Source organism: Filicampus tigris, chromosome 2 (assembly GCF_054856515.1).
Source record: "Filicampus tigris isolate MCC_2025a chromosome 2, RoL_Ftig_1.0, whole genome shotgun sequence".
Taxonomy (NCBI): domain Eukaryota; kingdom Metazoa; phylum Chordata; class Actinopteri; order Syngnathiformes; family Syngnathidae; genus Filicampus; species Filicampus tigris.
Genome location: NC_141218.1, coordinates 39042595 through 39063285, shown reverse-complemented (window position 1 = coordinate 39063285; position 20691 = coordinate 39042595). Strand labels below are relative to the sequence as shown.

The window sequence follows — 20691 nt, the reverse complement described above, 5'->3', positions numbered from 1 at the left end:
CAAGTAACCGATACCACTAGAGCCTTTGATACATAATGTTTCTATTAAACCAATGTGATTATTCTAAAGAAATACCGGTACCTCTTGTTTAGTTCTTCCATAAGGCAAAATAATCTGATAATTTCTATCCAAAATAAAACACAAATAACTGTGATGTAGTATTAATTTGTAATAAATTTAAAAAAGTGCAAAATAAAACTGACGACTCCCTGAGCTTAAGTGTTTGTTCAGAATAAAATTAGGTGCAATATAATACGCATTCAACTGTAAAGCATGACACTATGTAGTTTGAAAAATTTTAATCACAAAGTATTTAATATCACCCCCATCACCTTATTGTCGTGGAGGCATTTGAATGTCCCAATGATCCTAAGAGCTAAGTTGTCTGGGGCTTTATGCCCCTGGCAGGGCCATACATGGCACACAGGTCCTAGGTGAGTGACCAGACCAAGGATGGCTCAGAGACCCCTTATGATGAATAAAATTAATGGATCCGGTTTTCCTTTGCCTTTGCTCATAGTATCCACCTTTTTTGGAGTGCTTGGAAGGAGTGCTGGAGACTGCTACTTCTGGGGGGTCCATCATTTTGCTGGGTGACTTCGATGCTCACTTGGGCAATGACGATGTGACCTCGAGGAGCGTGATTGGGAGGAACGGCCCCCCCTAATTAGAACCAGAGCGGTATTTTGTTATTGGACTTCTGTGCTAGTCACAGATTGTCCATAACAAACACCATGTTCAAACATATGGCTGTCCATATATGCACTTTGCACCAGGACACCTGTAAGAATAATAATGTATTTTATTATTCACGTGTTGGATTCTTGTGGACAAGGCCTGTTAGCTTTATTAGCTTGTGGGTTTAGCTTTAGCTTTTTCCAAATCCACGTCCAACTTGCTTGATGTGCTTTGCTTCCACATATGTATGCTAACACACACACACACACACACACACCCCTGTGAGAAAGAGTTTCTTCTGCTACCTCCGGCAGAACTTCATCCACGTCCCGGGGGAGGCAGGGGACATTGAATCAGAGTAGACCATGTTCCGTGCCTCCATTGTTGCGGCGGCCGACCAGAGCTGTGGCCGTAAGGTAGTCGGTACCCGTCGTGGTGGCAACCCCCGAACTTGTTGGTGGACACTAGCGGTTAGGGATGCCATCAGGTGCTCCGGGTGTATGGGGTATCTGACGCCCTACTAAGGGGCAGTTTAATCCAAATACACCCTGTGTCAGACTTTGGTCCACATTACCGGCAGTAATGGACAGAATTTCTAGGTGTCCCCAAGGTGTTTCCTCAGCGGGGTGTCCGGGCTCTTCCTTAGAGATAAGGTGAGAAGCTCTGTCATCCAAGAGGGGCTCAGAGTCGATACGCTGCTCCTTCACATTGAGAGGAGCCAGATGAGGTGGCTCGGGATCTTATCAGGAGGCCACCTGGACGCCTCCCTAGTGAGGTGTTCCGGGCATGTCCCATTGAGAAGAAGCCCCGAGGACGACCCATGACACGCTAGAGAGACTATGTGAAAAAGTATAAGATCCCCTTTCCGTCAAACTTTTGACAGTTGTGACGTCACGCAGGAAGTCCCGCCTTAACCACACCCCTTTTATGGCATCATATCCGGTTTAAATCCCACCCATTTGATGACATCATTTTGTAGTCCAGAGGTAGGGCCCCTCCCCTAGCCACACCCCTTTGATGGTGTCATTTTGTAGTCCATAAGTCCCGCCCCTAACCGCACGCTTTGATGACGTCATGTTGTAGTCCATAAGCCCCATCCCCACCCCTAAACACGCCCAATACCTCAATATCCGGGGAACAGATGTTGAGAGAGTCTCAACTTACAAGTACCTGGGTGTTCATCTGAACAATAAACTGGACTGGTGCGACAACACAGACGCCCTCTATAGGAAGAGTCAGAGCAGACTCTTCCTACTCAGGTGACTGAGGTCTTTTGGGGTTCAGGGGACACTCCTCAGGAACTTTTATGGTGGTTGCATCGGTCATCTTCCAGGGAGTGGTCACCTGGGCAGGCGGCGTCTCGGCCCGGGACAAGAAGCGGCTGGACAATTTTTATTAATACTCTTTTATCAAAGGAGATCATTTTTAGCAGCTATTTATCGTTTGAACACCATGCCTTTGTTTTTAGCAGTCCCCCTATTCTCTGCATTACCGTCTATAGACCTCCCCATCATTCCACTTCTTTTATTACAGAATTTTCAGAATTCTTATCCATTTTATATTCCAGTTATAACAGAATATTAATAACTGGCGATTTTAATATACACATGGACAACATCTCGGACCCACTATCCAGAGATTTTTCAAACCTTTTAAACTGCTTGGATTGTAAACAGCACGTCTTGCAGCCAACTCACAACAGAGGACACACCCTGGATTTGGTTATAACCTATGGCTTGTCTGCTGGTGTGTCCTCTGTTGTTGACTTGGCAGTGTCAGACCACTACTGTGTCTATTTTAACATCGCCAGTTTTAACCATCTAGCAGTCCCGGTCAGAACAGTGAAGAAACGCTACCTATCTTCTGAGGTGGTTGCAAATTTTATCGAGATCTTAAAAAGCACTCCTGCTGACATTTTACCTGCACCCTGTGATCTTATTGTTGACAATTTTAACCTACATCTTAAATCATCATTAGATTCAGTAGCTCCACTTTTAATTAAAACAACAAAAACAAAGACTGTACCCCCGTGGAGAAACAATGCTATCAAAATATCAAAGAGAAAATGCAGGAGTGCAGAGAGGAGGTGGAGAAAAAGTAAACTTACAGTACACTATGAAATTTTATGCGAACAACTGAAATCCTACAATAAAACAGTAAAACTGGCAAGATCTTCCTATTTCTCAAACCTCATTACAGTCAATAAAAACAACCCCAGGGTTCTCTTCTCCACCTTTGAACTTTTAACTAGTTCTGATTTTAATAAGTCCCCACAGAGACCAACAGATGCTCTCTGTGAGGACTTTGCAGACCACTTCAGAAGTAAAATCGATGACATAAGATCCAGTCTTTTAGCCCGTCAAAACACAAGTTTTAATAAACCCGGACAATCATATTTACATGAGGAAACACTGGAAATTTTTGCCCTGGTTGATGCAAGGACACTTGTTCGAGTTTTCTCCCAGGTAAACCCAACAACCTGCCTTTTGGATCCAATTCCCACATTTCTTTTTAAGACATTTTATGGATTTTTTGAAGAACAAATTTTAAATATAGTCAATTGCTCTCTTCAGACAGGCGTCTTCCCCGCTGCCTTTAAAACGGCGGTGGTGAAGCCCCTTCTGAAGAAGAGCGGTTCTGACCCGAGCGTTTTTAATAATTACAGACCCGTATCCAACTTACCGTTTTTAAGTAAGATTTTAGAAAAACTGGTTTTCATCCAGTTGAATCATTTTTTAAATACAAATAATATTTTGGAGAAATATCAATCTGGTTTTAGGATGAACCACAGTACGGAGACTGCTCTTTTAAGGATTTTAAATGATATTAGGTGCACTGCAGACGTGAGAAAACTCACAGTCTTGGTGCTACTGGATCTAAGCGCTGCTTTTGATACAGTAGATCACCAAATTTTATTAAATAGACTTAAAAATCTAGTGGGCATCTCTGGTACTGTTTTTGACTGGTTTTATTCCTATCTCACAGACCGATATTTCTTTGTAAGTGTGGATACTTGTTCCTCTGAAACTCATGAAATTAAATGTGGGGTTCCTCAAGGTTCGATTTTAGGCCCCCTACTTTTTAATCTTTATATGCTTCCCCTCGGGGATGTCATCAGGGGACACGGCATCAGCTTTCACAGCTATGCTGATGACACGCAGCTGTATATTGCCGTGTCTCCTGATGACACAGGACCCATTGATACCCTTTTAAATTGCATTTTAGATATCAAGTCATGGATGGCAGATAATTTCCTACAGCTCAATCAGGACAAGACTGAGGTTTTAGTTATCGGTCCCGAAGGTCAGAGAGAGAAGCTTTTACCAAAACTACACGTTTTTAATCCCTCACACTGTGTGAAGAACCTTGGCGTCATTTTTGACTCTGAGCTCAGTTTTATTCCTCATATTAAAAATGTAACCAAGATTGGTTTTTATCACCTTAAGAATATCGCCAGAGTCCGCCCGTTTCTCTCTCAGGCTAACACGGAAGTGCTGATGCATGCCTTTATTTCCTGTCGTTTAATTACTGTAATGCCCTGCTCTCTGGCCTCCCGAAAAAGAGCATTTCACCACTGCAACTACTGCAGAATTCAGCCGCTCGGGTGCTGACGAGAACCAGAGGGCGGGAGCACATTACGCCAGTTTTGAAATTGCTGCATTGGCTCCCTGTGTGTTTCAGGATCGATTTTAAAGTACTTTTATTAGTTTATAAATGTGTTAATGGTCTTGGGCCATCTTATTTATCTGATTTGCTTTTATCATACCAGCCCTCGCGGATCCTGAGGTCCTCTGGCGCGGGCCTTTTATTTATTCCAAGGGTGAGGACCAAACTGAATGGCGAGGCTGCATTCAGCCGTTTTGGTCCTCACCTTTGGAATAGCCTGCCAGAGGATGTCAGGTCTGCAGAGACTGTTGATATTTTTAAGAGGAAGCTCAAGACACACCTTTTTAGTTTGGCTTTCAACAACTTTTAAATAATTTATCTTTTCTTTTGATTGAAGATAATTCTATGTTTTGCTTTGAATGTTTTAAAGCACTTTGAGTTGCATTTTTATGTATGAAAAGTGCTATATAAATAAAATGTGATTGATTGATTGATTGATTGATTGACAAACTGGTCAGGAGGGCCGGCTCTGTCCTGGGCTGCTCCCTGGACTCTGTGGACTCGGTGGGGGACAGGAGGATGTTGGCCAAGCTGTCATCAATGCTGGGCAACCCGGACCACCCCCTCCAGGGCACCCTAACAGCACTCCACAGCACCTTCAGTGACAGACTGTTCCACCCTCGCTGTGCAAAGGAGAGATTCCGCCGTTCCTTCTTGCCTGCTGCTGTCAGACTCTTTAACAAGAACATTGTGTAGTCTCTACAAACTGGCGGACATTAGTGCAATTGTGCAGTCCTGCACCTGAGCTCATATCGTGCAATACCCAATATTCCCCACTACTGTAATACCGTGCAATACTCAACATTCCCCACTACTGTTAGTCTAGTTTTATTTTCATCCAATGCTGTTCCTTACATTTCACTACAGCACTGCAGCACTGTCACTTACTTAGAGTATTTTTCCTCTGTACTATGTACAGGCCAAAATGAGTGTTCCTCATACTTTTTATGTAGATGTATGTTGGTGTGTATATACACATGTTACTGCTTATATTTACATAGGTTTGATCCCGAATGTTTGCCGTCAATGTTATACATTAATGGCTACATTATGCCGCCGTCCCTGTGTGACCTATATTTCTTTGCTGCTGTAACAATGAAAATTTCCCCACTGTGGGATCAATAAAGGCATTCTTATCTTATCTTATCTTATCTTATCTTATCTTATCTTATCTTAAACAGCACAACTAGCAACAAGCTTTTTGAAGGCATGTGTGTGTGTGTATGCAGTCCTCCCTTGTATTTGGGCGTGCGTGCGTATTTAGCGTGTGTGTATGTGTGTGTGAGCACATGTGAGTAATGCAGTTGGGGGAGTCAATCAGAGGAATGTAGATAAACGGTTGTTCACCGGCGATTTCTTGAGAAGCTTTGTGTATCAAAATGCGTGTCCATTTAGGATGGGTGAGGGGCAACTAGTCTAGAATAATTATAAACTCACTTTTTAAAAAATTTGAATGATTAATATGTATTCTTTTTCTTTTCAGAACAGTATTGAGGTGTAAGAAGTTCCCTACATATTAGGTAAGTGACAAAGGGACTCTAATCACTAGCTTGTCTGTAAACAGAGCGTACAATGTAACTTGGTATGTTTTTTTTTTGTCACTTTAAAAAAGTCCCCTTCCTCTGTTGCACGCCTAAGAAGAACGTACCCAAATGTTCTGCTTATGAACCTCCAATCGTCAGCAACCATAAATGCAGACGTGTCAGGGAGAGCTTAAACCATTACTGTGAAAATAATATTTCATTTAAAAATTCATTCATTTATTTAAAATCATATTTAATCACCTTTTTTTACAAATTGTTCAGCTTCAATGTTTAAAAACTTTAACATTGACTAATGTTGATCTTTATTATTAACACAATTACTGTGTAGATTCATATTTAAACACCTATATTAGTTTTTTTTTTTACAAAATGGTCAGCCTCAACGTTTAAAATCAAGTCTTTATCATTAACATTTACCTGATGAATCCCTATCATTCTTATTAATGCAATTATTTTGTAGTCTTATATTTAATCACCTACATAATGTTTTTTTAACAAATTGGTCAGTCTCATCCCTTAAATTCACATTTACCTGATGAATCCCTATCAATCTTATTAATGCAATTATTGTGTAGACTCATATTTAATTACTTACATACGTTTTTTACAAGTTGGTCAGCTTCAATGTTTAAAAACTTTAACATTTACTAATGTTGACCTTTGCTTTATTAATAATGCAAGTATTGTGTAGACTCATATTTAATCACGTTTTTTTCACATGAGTCAGCCTCAACATTTAAACTCGTGTCAACCCTGATGGATGCAGACGGCGGCTGGCAGCGAGCAGCAGGCAGCCATCAGGAAAGCATGGATCTTTATCAAAAACTTTTTTAAAAAAAGTTCCAGCGAGGAGACCGACTCCACAGCCGACTGTTGCCGCATTGGAACGCGTCATTACGGCTATTACGTTCCAAATTGGTCGGCGTGTTGTCGGTTGAGAAAATGGGGCATGTCTACTCATTCCCCCCTCAGTCTCTGTAAATATCCTGACTGTTGTTTAATGCCTTGTCCTAACCGTGAACAGCAGAGAAGCAGTGTGTTTTTTTTCAAGCAAAGAAGCAGTGTGCGCTCGTCCCAGCATAAATCTATGTAGCTCTGCTCATGTTTACATTTCACCATTCTCGTATAAGCCACTTCAACAATCAGTGAATGGCTACCATCTCGCGCTCTGCGTAACGTTGGTCCTGCATACAAATGCATACAAAGTTGTCACACGCCTCTTTTCTTTCTTTTACTCTTCATACTCCCCAAAAGGAAGGTTAATATTTTTGATATGTTGACTTGGTTATTAGTAGGGATGTCCACACAAAGTTTGGTGCCAATTGATCACAGTTTTTGGAGGTTACAAGCAATGAAAGTTCAAAGATTTCCAGTGGAGATTTTGTAATCGGTCCCTTCAGTGACTGCGCCCGAACATGGAGTCACCAAACTCCCTGAGGGCCATTTTCCTCATTAAAAGGAGGCCTTATTCGTCAAGTCACTTATTTCCTAATTCCTCCAAAATGAACTGATGAAATAGTTTTCCTGATAAAAAAAATATATCAAATGAACTTGCTCGTGAAAACATGGCCATCCCGACCTCTTGGGAATGCCATGTTTTGACTAGTGAGCCTGCATAGAACACATATTCTTGTCAAGAACCTTTTTGGGTTGACTTCCTTTTTAATAACGTAATATAAATGAACAAACAGCATATTTCAATGTATTTTGGGCATACAACTGATCTGAAGCAACTGTTAAAGGTAGTGAAGAGCAATTAAGGCTGAGCTGAAAGCCCCAAAGGATGCAACAATATTCTACACTTCTCAACTCAAGTCCTGGACCTAGAAAATGTTAAAAACTATATATGCAAGAATCACATTTGTCAGTAAAAGTAGTAATACAACAGCTACAGTTAAAAGTTCTACTTTAAATATTTTTACTTTCAGCATAATGTGGAGTGAATAGTTTGCGTGACTAAGTTCTGTACCTGCATAATGTATTGTAGTATTGTAGTTATTTCTACTACGAATTTTCATTATATGTCAGACGGTAATACTGAAAAACAAATATAATAGTTTAGCGTTGTGCGTGTACAGTGTACTGTTGTGTACTACCATGTACCAATTTGTTCAGATTTCCTCAGACAGTCAAGCAAAGTACAGAGTGGGGGAGGGGAGAAACTGTGCAGAGTGGGGGAGAAACAGCCGCCTCACACGTGCCCTTCAATACTTGAGACATTCACTGTATTCGGAAGTTACAGCTCTGCAGTGTTCATATTCACTATGTTTATACTATAGAAGGTCCTCTTGTTCTATAGTCGGGATTGACATATTAAGGCTATATGAGTAATGTATTTCCAATAAGAGTATTGAATCTCAACAGAAGGATTTAAGTTTTGTCAAACTTCTCTTCAAAATGACGTGTTTGAATTTCCCTGTGGAAGTGAATGCATCTCCAGTGAAGACCTGATTGCGAATGCAAATGTCTGGTGTTAGGTTTAAGGTCTAAATCACGATATTTACCCTAATTATCTGACTCCAAATTATTTACCATATATTTAATATTTGAACCGACATTAACCTTAGCTTCACCTTACCTAACAATTATGCGTGCTCGTTCCGTAAGAGAGAAGACCAGAAAGCCAATCAGCCGAATCACCAAGATTTTATTCCTAACAGCAAAAGCTAATACAGTATCGGGGGCTCGGTTCCCTCTCAATACAGATCTGTGCGCTCCTGTGGCCATCAGAGAGCGACACCACACCCGAGTTGCCCCGAACAGTTATAAAAAAAAATATGCAAATCAAACACACCAAAAACACTAGCCACTATCATTTCATTAGTTACATGGTATCTGCAATATATTTCTTCAGATGCTGATTGGTTCTCTTTCCCCGCCGTCTCAGATGACGCCTTTTCTTGTGCACATGACTCGCTTGGTTGTAGCTCCTGAAAACACCAAGTTATCTGCATTCCAAGAGGCCCGGGCCTTCAGAGAAACTGTGGCTCGCCTTTGTCTCCCTGTTTTTTCACTGGCGGCACCTGGTACCATCAAACCTCCCACACATTGTGTTCCGCTGATACATCCGCTCCCCTGATACTGCAACCTTGAAACAGCTCTACTTCTACTCATTTGTAATACAACTTTGAATCATTAATAAATGGTTAACATACATTTATATATCTTCACAAACTAATAATAAAACCCTTCACTAGCCATACATGTATATGTCTTCACAAACTAATAATAAAACCGTTCACTCCCTCTCATGGCCTCATTTATGAGGCCATACCACATATTAATGTCTGTGTGCTGGATGTACTTACACCGCGGCTTCTAAAGTGATGTCATAGGAGGGCCCCATGCTTGCATCCGCCTGTTGTACCAAGACATACTGTCCACCTGGAGGCAAGGGACCCACAGTTTTCTCGATCAACCTTACTGTGAGAGATCTAATACATGGAATGCAACAACAACCGCAAAGTACCATAATAGCTGCAAAAATAGCAACAGCAAGCAAAATGGAAGCAATCAACCCTTTCCAACTACGAAACATTTTCATCCAAGTATCCCAAATACTATTGTCCACACCTGAATGTTCTTTCATCTTTTTATTGAGGTCTGTAGTCCTTCAAGCGCTCTAGTCAGTCGTCCTCCTGGGGCAGTATTATTGGGTATAAATGTACAGCAGGTGTCGCCAAACATCCCACACACACCTTGTTTTTCTGCTAATATCATATCAAGGGACATGCGATTTTGGAACGCCATAAGTGACGTGGCAGCCAATTGCTCATGCACTGCAGCCAATGATTCGTGCGTGTAGTTACCCAAACGCTGTACATTATAATGAACATAATTAATTCGGTCAACATTTTTGTTGGGAGTGATCCACACCAACACACTTTCGAATCCTGCTGACACCTGATTTACCAGTTGTACTCGTCTGGAACCCCTCTTGGGACTCCTATTGCGTCAGTGTAGGTCGGGTCATTGTTGTCCATCCACTCTGGGGATGCACGTCTATGTCGAGTGAATAAGTCCTTCATTGGTCCGTCCCAGGGATCGTCAATAGTCTGAAAATCAACAGGCATGACTGCCACAGGCATTATTAGGGACACTAAAGCACACACCCCTGTGGCATTCTTGGGAAGTCCATCATACAGTTTGTTCATTCCACACCACAACCACACATCAGCACGAGGCAACGGAGAGCCCGTCGTGAGATTTAAATGTGTCTGACACCAGGTAGAATTAATTTGCCCCACTGGTTCACCCTTTCCTTGTAATTTTAGACACGTAAAATTTTGCTTCGCCACATGCTTATCAAACACTGGCTTATGTTTATCAGTTGTTGTCAGTGGATAGACTATATCATATTGTGTGCAATTACCAGTTAACCTAAATTGTGTGAGTAGCGGAACAACACATGTCTGATCAATTTCAGCCGGCACAATTTTAAGTAATACCCCTGCTCCCATGCATACCAGGCAATCCCCATTGGTAGTGTTCGCGGCTTGTTCCACCATTAACAGCCAATTGTTTGCAATTGCAGTGACACCAGTCGTTATTTTAAACCAATCATCTACCGTTTTAACTACTTCAACTATTATTCCCTTACCTTTCGTATAAGTGCTCAATTTCGGACCCTCTGATGGTAACATTGTTTGATTTTCACAAATTATTATAGGAAAATGTGGATCTGGTCCAGACGAATATGCCCACAATAAAAAGGCCCAACAGGACTTATTGACTATAGTTAGGTCCTGATTGGGTGGGGTAATTGGATGATTACCCATAGCTACCACTAAATTCAATGTTTCCCCATTTTTCTTTAACGTCACCTTATTACGGTAGTACTTCGCCACTTGACTGTTACCTGGTGTCCAATAATCTTCCACCTGTGTTGTAATTAATGTTGCCCAACTTAGATCAATCATATGTCCTGTCAAATACCACCAACAACCTAAATATTGGCGTCCCGTTACTGCTGATCGACTTTGAAACCCCTTCAACGTTGCTATAGAAATTTGCAAATGCGTGGTAGTATTAGGGCCCACAGTAACTGTAATAGAGTTATGATATGCCCATTTCACTATCCATGGTGTGAAATTTTGAATTACCCTCTTTTGTCGCTTTGGAAACGGACAATTGTAGTCATATGGTTGAAATTTCCCGACTTTATCCTGTACACCTGTGTCTGACTGTATCCAATTAAGTGTATCCACATCCTCTCTCACTCGGTTACCTTGTTGGACTTTCGTCTGGCACCATGTTCCATTACAATACCAAATCGGGCCTTCCCAATCTTCCCAGGATGTATTTTGCCAAACCCAAACTTTGTTCCCCAACGATTCTTTTGCTTGCATTTTCATCCTGTCTCCAAAACGTATTCCCTCACTTGTCATTTCGTTTTCCACGGCCAATTTCCCAAACTCATTACCCGTACAATTATCATAGAATGCATAAATTTCTGCCCATGTTAATTTTCCTGTTCCTTCCCCTGGAGTGATCAAAAAGTTACCTTCTTTCTGGCACTGGTAAATTGTTTTCCCTTTTCTATCTGGCGGCGCCAACTGTGTGCCTTTCACATAATTCCGATAGTGACCCAATTTCATTTGCAATGTCTGGTTGTGTTTTTCCCACCTTAACTCATGGATGTATCCTCCCCACTCCGCAAATGGACAATATAAATCAAGTATAATTTTTTTCTGTCTGGGTCAGCTCCCACTTGGAGCCCTTCGGTGCCCTGTACACCGTTTGCCCTTTGCAGGTGTACGTCAGATACGACTTCTGGGTCGCATAGTCAGGATAGTCCTGGTCAATGCTGTCCTCCGTCACTCGTAGCCCGTCAGTCCCTTCCATGTCGATCATCATCAAAAGCCATACAAAAACAAAAGCAACACACACTATTACTCCTACATATACTGGATTTTGCAAAAAGCGAAAAAATTGTAAATGTGGGGGTCTAACCCTCCCTCTCATGGCCAGGTTGTCGACACGGCCAAACCACCGGATCCTCATTTTTGAGGGTTAAAGTCAGGAGCAGGACGCAATTGAGAATAATGATACCACTTTTGCCGTTTGTCACCAAGCTGCGCTGCGTGGTTTGTCCTCGCTAGGACACGGAATGGGCCTTTCCACCTTGGTTCAGTCCACTTTCTGGAGATGACTCGCACATACATGTATGGGGTGAGGTCTGATTCCAAGGTATCTTCAGCAGCTGATGATTTTGCTTCCTCCACAACCTGAGCAGAAACACTGGACACAAAGTATTAAGGTATGACCAATACGCAGCATGTGTTAAATCTGGCATTGGCACATCTTCTGGAGGCACCAATGTTGATGCCGGTCCTGGCATTAGACGGCCCGTGAGGAGCTCAAAAGGCGCAAAGCCAGTCATTTTATTGACCGTCTGTCGAACAGCTAATAGCGCCAGTGGCAGTGCTTGAAGCCACGTCATTTTGGTTTGTGACACTATTTTAGCCAGTATGTCAGCAGGCTCTCGATGGATGAGTGGTGGAAGGCCAGCAGCAGATTCCTGTCCAGGTTGTATTTCCTGCGGACCCTTAGGAAATGTGGATGCTGCTGAGCCTTCTTTGTCATTGCTTTGATGTTGTGAGTCCAGGAGAGGTCATCAGAGAGCTGGACTCCCAAAGAACCCAAATGTGTGGACCCTCTTTACACACACGCCCTCTCTACATTGATGTAGAGGGGGGATGGTTTGGTCTTGTTCCCCCTGAAATTGATGACGATCTCTTTGTTTTTGCAGTGTTCAGCTCCAGGTTGTTGTCCATGCACCAGGTTGTTAGTCTCTACCTCCTCTCTGTAAACTGTCTCATCCTCTTTTGAGATCAGGCCGACCACCGTGGGATCGTCCACGAATTTGACGATGGTGTTATTTTCATGGGCTGGACTGCAGTCGTAGGTGTAGAGACAGTATAGGAGGGGGCTCAGCACGCAGTCCTAGGGTGACCCAGTACTCATTGTTCGGGTGGAGGAGAGGTGAGGGCCGAATCTCACAGCCTGGGGCCTGTTGGTCAAAAAGTCCCTGATCCAGGTTCATGTAATAGCGGGAAGGCCCAGGGTGGCCAGTTTGGGTTTGAGGATGTCCGGGTGGATAGTATTGAATGCTGAACTGTAATCCACGAAGAGCATCCTGGCCTAGGTCTGCTGTCTAAACAGTAGGCCAGCACGCAGAACAGTGTTAAGGGCATCCTCAGTTGATCTGTTTGACCAGTATGCAAACTGGTGAGGGTCTAGTATTAGGGGGAGACAGCCCTTAATGTGCTGGAGAACCAGTCCCTCCAAGCACTTCGCAATTATGGGTGTGATGGCAACAGGGCAGTAGTCATTGAGGGTGGATGTTGGTGACCTCTTGGGCACTGGGATAACGGAGGATTTCAGACAGGAGGGGGATGACTGCTTGGGCCAGAGAGAGGTTTGAAGATCCTGCAGAAGAGGTGTGACAGCTGGTGGGCACATGCTTTGTGCACCTTGCCGGGTACTCCATCAGGACCAGGAGCCTTCCTTGGGTATACTGCCAGGAGCACACGCCTCACATCGTGTTCCTCGACAGTGCTTGGGGGGTGAGGGGCGGCTTGGTTCCTGTAGGGGCAGGGAAGGCATTTGAGGTAAGTTAAAGTGGGCAAAGAAGCAGTTCAGTTCCTCTGCCAGTGACACACTCGTAAGATAGTAAGCTATTTAATTAATTTCATAAGATGGTAACAAGACCTTTTATCACCAAGGTCCTAGCCGGTCGTTCGATAGAGGCTGAGTGGTATGAATGAATTAAATCAATAGAATGACAATAATAGAGTTGGAATAAATTTAAAGAATCTATTTTAATAGAATGACAATTCAAATGATAATCCTTTATTAACAATTAATTCCCTAGATGTGAAATATAGTCAATAAACATGATAATTGAATGATTATGGTTTTTATTACATGGTATAAATTCAAATTAATCATGGTTGTAATAATAAAAATTGTATTAATAATACAGCGTGAAAGATAGAATTAGAGGTTAATGTTAAAACCATTTATAACATTAGTTAATGTGGATGTAGGATATGATAGCGCCAAGTCTTACTTTTCATTAGAACTCATGATTGTTGAAGCATTCCACAATAGCAGCCTTTTCTTCTACGTATGTGGACATGGTTGCAATGGGGTCACCCGAATGGCACACTTTTGGTTCGCCTGGACATCCCCTTCGTAAAACTTGTGTAAAATGCTCATATTCTGTCATATTATTGTCAAATTTGAAATGGAATTGGAAGAGCCTTTGAGCTGTAATCCTGTTGTAGGCTTGTGTCGTGCGCGAACGTAACGGCTCTATGAGCCGGCTCGTTGAAGTGAACGACGGGAGCCGGTTCCCCACCAATCAGGAGCCTCTCCCTTCGAGATGCTTTTTTTTCTCTTGAGGGCGCATATATATGCATCTCTGTGGCTGCGTTTCTTAGTGCGCTGAGCAGAGGGCAGCAGAGGACAAAAAGAAAGAAAGTAAAAAAGAAATGAGTCAAAGCAGGAAAACGAGCCAAATTTGGACTCATTTTAATTATATTGATGGCTCTACTACTGTAGAGACTGCTGATCTTTTTCTTTTTGTTGTACACATTTTAATTAATATTTTTTGGGTGTTTTTCAAGGGTTCTGTGTTGTTTCAGTCTAAATTTGTTGAAGGCGAATTGTATTTTGTGTGTTTTTCAGGGATCCTGTGTTTCACTTTAAATTTGTTACGTATAAAAAAGCGAAATGTTTATTCTTGTATTTTATAGTTTATTTGTTGTTGCACTAAAAATATTTTTAATTTACATTTCTTTGTGTCGTGTGTTTTTCAGATTTCTGTGTTGCTTGACTTTAAAGTTGCTTAGTTTAAAAAAGTTAAGTTTAAATTAGTTAAAAGTTCACTGTAAAGTGAAAAAATATATATATAATATAGTAGTATAATATTTTTTTAAATTAATTATGAATTCATTTTGTGCATAATGTTACATTATTATTGGTAATACATCGATTAAAGCAACAAAAAAAATCTGAAGAGCAGTTCAGGAGCCGAAAGGGCGGTTCTCTAAAAAGAGCCGGAATTCCCATCACTATCCTGTTGTGTTATTTTAGTCCACCACCTAATACAAAATTTTCCAGGCAGATTTTTGGAAAAGAAAAAAAAAAAAAGCGGATATAAAATCTGTCTTCTTTTATGTATTCAAACTTCCATAATTCAGTGCCAGTAGCACTTAAAATGATTCTGACAGTTGAGGAGAAAAAATTAAAGTGTTATCTTCAAAAAGACACCAAAACTATGCTGACACTCCAAATGGTTCAAGTACAGCGGGAGTGTCCACCTCCGGACCTCAAGGGCCGCTTTCCAGCTCTCCTTGCTGTGACACACCTGATTTAAATGATCAGCTCATCAGCAAGCTCTGAAGAAGCTTGATAACGATCATGGTCTTTTGAAACAGGTGTGTTGCAGCTGCGATGGATGGAAAACAGGCAGGCCCTTGAGGACTGAGTTAGGACACCCCTGAAGTACAGCTTCAGTTTTACTTTGGGTGCACCTTTTTAGGAATTCAGGTAAAAATACCAGGGAAATGGCAACGGGTTAATATAGTAAAATAAGAAATAATAGTCACACGAAGAAAAGGGAATAAATGTGATTAAGTAATAGTCCAATTTAAGTGAGCTCTCAAAATTGATCAGTTCTCAATGGAATAGAATAGAATAGAATAGAATAGAATACTTTATTGTCTGTCCCAATGGTGACAGAAATTCTTCTTCGACAGGGCTCAAACACATTCACACATTCCCAATAAGACACACAAAAAAATAAAATAAATAAATAAATAAATACCTAAATGAAATAAATATAACATGCAATCAACGATCTATTTCAAAGTGTCCAGAATGGTTGTGGCAGACGGAATGAATGAGTTCTTGGAAATATTTTTTCAGGCCAGTGGAATTGTATACCTTCTGCCTGATTACAGTCGTGGAAATGAATGGTGGATGGGATGAGAGGGGTCATCTGTGATCAGAGTAGCCTTCCTGATCACCGAACGGTTGTAAAGTTCAGACACGGGGGTTTGTAGTGAACCGCATATATTGCTGGCCTGATTTATTATTCAGGAAAGTCTGGTTTTGTGTTTAATGGTGAGCAGCTTGTACCAGGATGAAATGTTCAATGTAAGAATGGATTGGATGAGTGAGCGGTAAACCATTGTTAAAATGTCTTTACAGATATTAAAAGTCCTTAGATTCCTCAGCAGGTGGAGGCGCTGTTGTGCCTTCTTGTAGATGGAATCTGTATTCTGTGTAAAGGTCAGGCCGGTGTCAATCTTAGTCCCCAAGTATTTAAAGGACTCGACCTGCTCTACCAATTGCCCCCGAATGCTGAGTGGCAGAGAAAGAGATGGCGTTATTGCTGCCTTGCTTCTGCCTCTGCAGAACAGCTCTTTTGTTTTGGAGATGTTCAACTCCAGTGAGTTTTCATATAAGGTTTGGACCAAGTTGCTGACTGTCTGGTGGTACAGAGTCAAAGCATCAGGACCAATCATATGGGCCAGCAATGCCATGTCATCTGCATATTTAAAAAGTGTCATTCCTTCACTGTTGCAAGAGATGTTATTAATGTATGCAGAGAAGAGGATGGGTGATAAAACACAACCTTGAGGTAGCCCTGTGTGTTTGTTTGATTTAAAACCATTCACAAGCACCTCTTGTGGTCCGTCCTGTAAAAAATCCATAAAAGCAGTGTTGGGTGTACCTGAAGGTCTGTCAGGCGGTGCAGCAGGGTGCTGATGTTTACAGTGTTAAAAGCAGAGGAGAAGTCCATGAATAAAATCCTCGTGTGTGGGTGTATGGAGTCCAGGTGTTTTTGGGTGTATGGAGTCTAGGTGTTTTGTGCTGGTGTCTAAAAGTGTGAGACTTGCATCTTCTACACCACGTCTTGCTCTGTATGCAAACTGAAGGGAACCCAGTTTGTCGGCCAACATTTCAGACAGCTGGTCACCCACTATGCTCATCACGGATTGTCCATAACGAACACCATGTTCAAACATAAGGGTGTCCATATGTGCACTTGGCACCAGGATACCCTAGGCCGCAGTTCGATGATCGACTTTGTAGTCGTATCATCGGATTTGCGGCCGCATGTTTTGGACACTCGGGTGAAGAGAGGGGCGGAGCTGTCAACTGATCACCATCTTGTGGTGAGTTGGCTCCGATGGTGGGGGAAGATGCCGGTCCGACCTCGCAGACCCAAACGTATTGTGAGGGTTTGCTGGGAACATCTGCCAGAATCCCCTGTCAGAAGGCGTTTCAACTCCCACCTCCGGCAGAACTTTTCCCACGTACCGGGGGAGGCGGGGAACATCGAGTCCGAGTGGACCATGTTTCGTGCCTCCATTGTTGAGGCGGCCGAGCGGAGCTGTGGCCTCAAGGTGGTCGGTGCCTGTCGTGGCGGCAATCCCCGAACCCGCTGGTGGACACCAGCGGTAAGGAATGCTGTCCAGCTGAAGAAGGAGTACTATCGGGCCTTTTTGGCCAGCCGGACTCCGGAAGCAGCTGACAGGTACCGGCTGGCCAAGCGGAATGCAGCTCTTGCGGTTGCTGAGGCAAAAACTCAGAAATGGGAGGAGTTTGGGGAGGCCATGGAAAATGATTTCCGAACGGCTTTGAGGAAATTCTGGTCCACCATCCGGTGTCTCAGGAGAGGGAAGCAGTGCACCATTAACACTGTTTATAGTGGAGATGGAGTGCTGCTGACCTCAACTCGGGACGTTGTGGGTCGGCGGGGAGAATACATCGAAGACCTCCTCAATTCCACCGACACGCCTTCCACTGAGGAAGCAGGGCCTAGAGACTCTGAGGTGGGCTCTCCTATCTCTGGGGTTGAAGTAACTGAGGTAGTCAAAAAGCTCCTCGGTGGCAAAGCCCCGGAGGTGGATGAGATCCACCTGGAGTTCATAAAGGCTCTGGATATTGAGGGGCTGTCATGGTTGACACGTCTCTACAACATCTCGTGGACATCGGGGACAGTGCCTCTGGATTGGCAGATCGTGGTGGTGGTCCCCCTTTGTATGAAAGGGGGACCGGAGGGTGGGCTCCAATTACAGAGGGATCACACTCCTCAGCCTCCCCGGTAAGGTCTATTCAGGGGTGCTGGAGAGGTCGAATCTCGGATTCAGGAGGAGAAATGTGGTTTTCGTCCCGGCCGTGGAACAGTGGTCCAGCTCTACACCCTCAGCAGGGTCCTCGAGGGTGTATGGGAGTTCGCCCAACCAGTCTACATGTGTTTTGTGGACTTGGAGAAGGCATTTGACCGTGTCCCTCGGGGAGTTCTGTGGGGGTGCTTCGGGAGTACGGGGTACCGAGCCCCCTGATAAGGGCTGTCCGGTCCCTGTACCACCGATGTCAGAATTTGGTCCGCATTGCCGGCAGTAAGTCGGATTCGTTTCCAATGAGGGTTGGACTCCGCCAAGGCTGCCCTTTGTCACCGATTCTGTTCATAACTTTTATGGACAGAATTTCTAGGCGCAGCCGAGGTGTCGAGGGGGTCCGGTTTGGTGTCCTCAGTATTGCATCTCTGCTTTTTGCAGATGATGTGGTACTGTTGGCTTCTTCAAGCCGCGATCTACAACTCTCGCTGGAGTGGTTCGCAGCCAAGTGTGAAACGGTCGGAATGAAAATCAGCACCTCCAAATCTGAGACCATGGTCCTCAGTCGGAAAAGGGTGGCGTGCCCTCTCTGGGTCGGGGATGGGATTCTGCCCCAAGTGGAGGAGTTCAAGTAACTTGGGGTCTTGTTCACGAGTGAGGGTAAGATGGAACGGGAGATCGACAGGCGGATCAGTGCAGCGTCTGCTGTGATGCGGACCCTGTATCGGTCTGTCGTGGTGAAGAAGGAACTCAGCTGAAAGGGGAAGCTCTCAATTTACCGGTCGATCTACGTTTCTACTCTCACCTATGGTCATGAGCTGTGGGTCATGACCGAAAGAACAAGATCTTGGTTATAAGCGGCTGAAATGGGTTTCCTTCGCAGGGTGTCCGGGCTCTCCGTTAGAGATAGGGTGAGAGGTTCGGCCATCCGGGAGGGACTCAGAGTCGAGCCGCTGCACCTCCGCGTTGAGAGGAGTCAGTTGAGGTGGCTCGGGCATCTGATTAGGATGCCTCCTGGACGCCTCCCTGGTGAGGTGTTCTGGGCATGTCCCACCGGCAGGAGAGGGCGACCCAGAACATGCTGGAGAGACTATGTCTCCCGGCTTGCCTGGGAACACCTTGGGATCCCTCCGGAAGAGCTGGAAGATGTTGCTGGGGAGAAGGAAGTCTGGGTTTCCCTGCTCAAGCTGCTGCCTCCGCGACCCGACCAGATAAGCGGGAGATAATGGATAGATGGATGGATGGATGGATGGATGGATGGATGGATGGATGGTCACCCACTACTCTCTCCATGCACTTGCAAAGCACTGGGGTCAGGGCCACTGGTCTGTAATCCCTCACGTCCTTTGCATATGCTTTTTTGGGGATGGGGATTATTGTGGTCGCTTTCCACTGGTTGGGGGTACAGCCAGAATCCAGGAGAAGCTGGAACAGTCTGGTGAAAACTCCACCTAACTGAGTGGAGCAGTCCTTGAGCACCCTGCCTCCGAGCCTGTCAGGGCCAGGGGCTTTGTGTTGGTTGACTCTGTGCAGGATGGAGGTCACCAGCTGTTCGTCTATGAGGGTTATGGGGAGTTCAGGGTCGGACAGGTCCAGTCGCTTGATGTACTGTTGTTGTTGAACCGGGTGAAGAAGCTGTTAAGTTGTTCTGCAAAGGAGATAGGGTCTGAGCAGTTGACCACTCTGGTTTGGTGGGTCGGCCTATCATGGTGTTTAATCCCTGCCATGCTTCCCTTGCATTCCTAGATGTTAGCTTCTTTTCCACTTTGACCTTGAAAAGATCTCGGCCAGTTTGGCCTTCCTCCTGAACTCCTTTTTCAGTTCTTTCACCCTAAGTTTGTCTCCTTGTAGGAATACCTTTTTCTTTAGAGCAAGACAGTGTGTCATGTCCTTGGTGATCCATTTTTTATTGTTTGGGTGAATAATTATTTGTCTGACGGGAGTGACAGTCTCCTCACAGAATAGGACATATGACGTTAATATGTCTATCAGTGCATGAAGATCACCACCACAATCATTAAAAAATAAATCCCAGTCTGTGAGCTTGAAGCAGCCCTGTAGTATTTCAGTTGCTTCATTATTCCAGACTTTAATAGTTTTTCTTAAGAGTTCTCCGGTTTTGAGTTGTGACCTGTATTTGGGCAGTAGCAGGATGACATTATGATCTGAACGGCCAAGTGATGGGCCTGGCTTTAAGATGTATGTGCCACAGACTCGCAATCATAGTCCAAATGCAGGCCAGATAAAGTGTCGGTAACATTAACATCCCATTGTAAAAGACAAAACAATCAAACATAATCATAAAACCGCACACACGAGCCGTGTCAGGAGTCGCTCTGGCAGAGTAGCGCCTCCTCTCAATTGCCCCAAACCTGATTAAAATAACTTATTCTAGGGAGGTAAAGAAATTCAGATGCTCGACTGGCCGATTTCCTATACGGGAAATTATGAGGCGAGGCTTTAATATCTAATTTCACTAACGGTGACGTCATGTCATAACCGTGCGTAAAAATGAATCGATCTGAACCGTGGCTTAATTATCACCATAAATGTCCACTTTATGCTTCATGTTTCAAGTGGGATTAAATTAAAGTAAATTATAAAAGCCAATAGTTTTACTCAAAACAACCTGGCAGATTCGATCCCCCTCCTGCCAGCACTTT

General features: G+C 43.6%; 2 protein-coding genes across 2 annotated transcripts in view; one reads left to right on the top strand and one right to left on the bottom strand.

Annotated features, from left to right (window-relative positions):
- Positions 1-1043: 1043 nt before the first annotated feature.
- On the top strand, positions 1044-4761 carry LOC147152402 (uncharacterized). Its single transcript, XM_086054353.1, is given in 3 exon segments — positions 1044-1094; positions 2568-4200; positions 4203-4761. Coding segments are annotated over 3 exon segments (2136 nt in total). The 3' UTR covers positions 4655-4761.
- A 3910-nt stretch (positions 4762-8671) lies between these two features.
- LOC147152401 (uncharacterized) overlaps positions 8672-20691 on the bottom strand; it is a 46582-nt gene continuing 34562 nt past the window's right edge. The window contains 3 exon segments of the mRNA XM_086024177.1: positions 8672-9272; positions 9462-9805; positions 9808-13475. Coding sequence (XP_085880303.1) covers positions 9474-9805; positions 9808-11485 — 2010 coding nt within the window. The 5' untranslated portion in view covers positions 11486-13475 and the 3' untranslated portion in view covers positions 8672-9272; positions 9462-9473.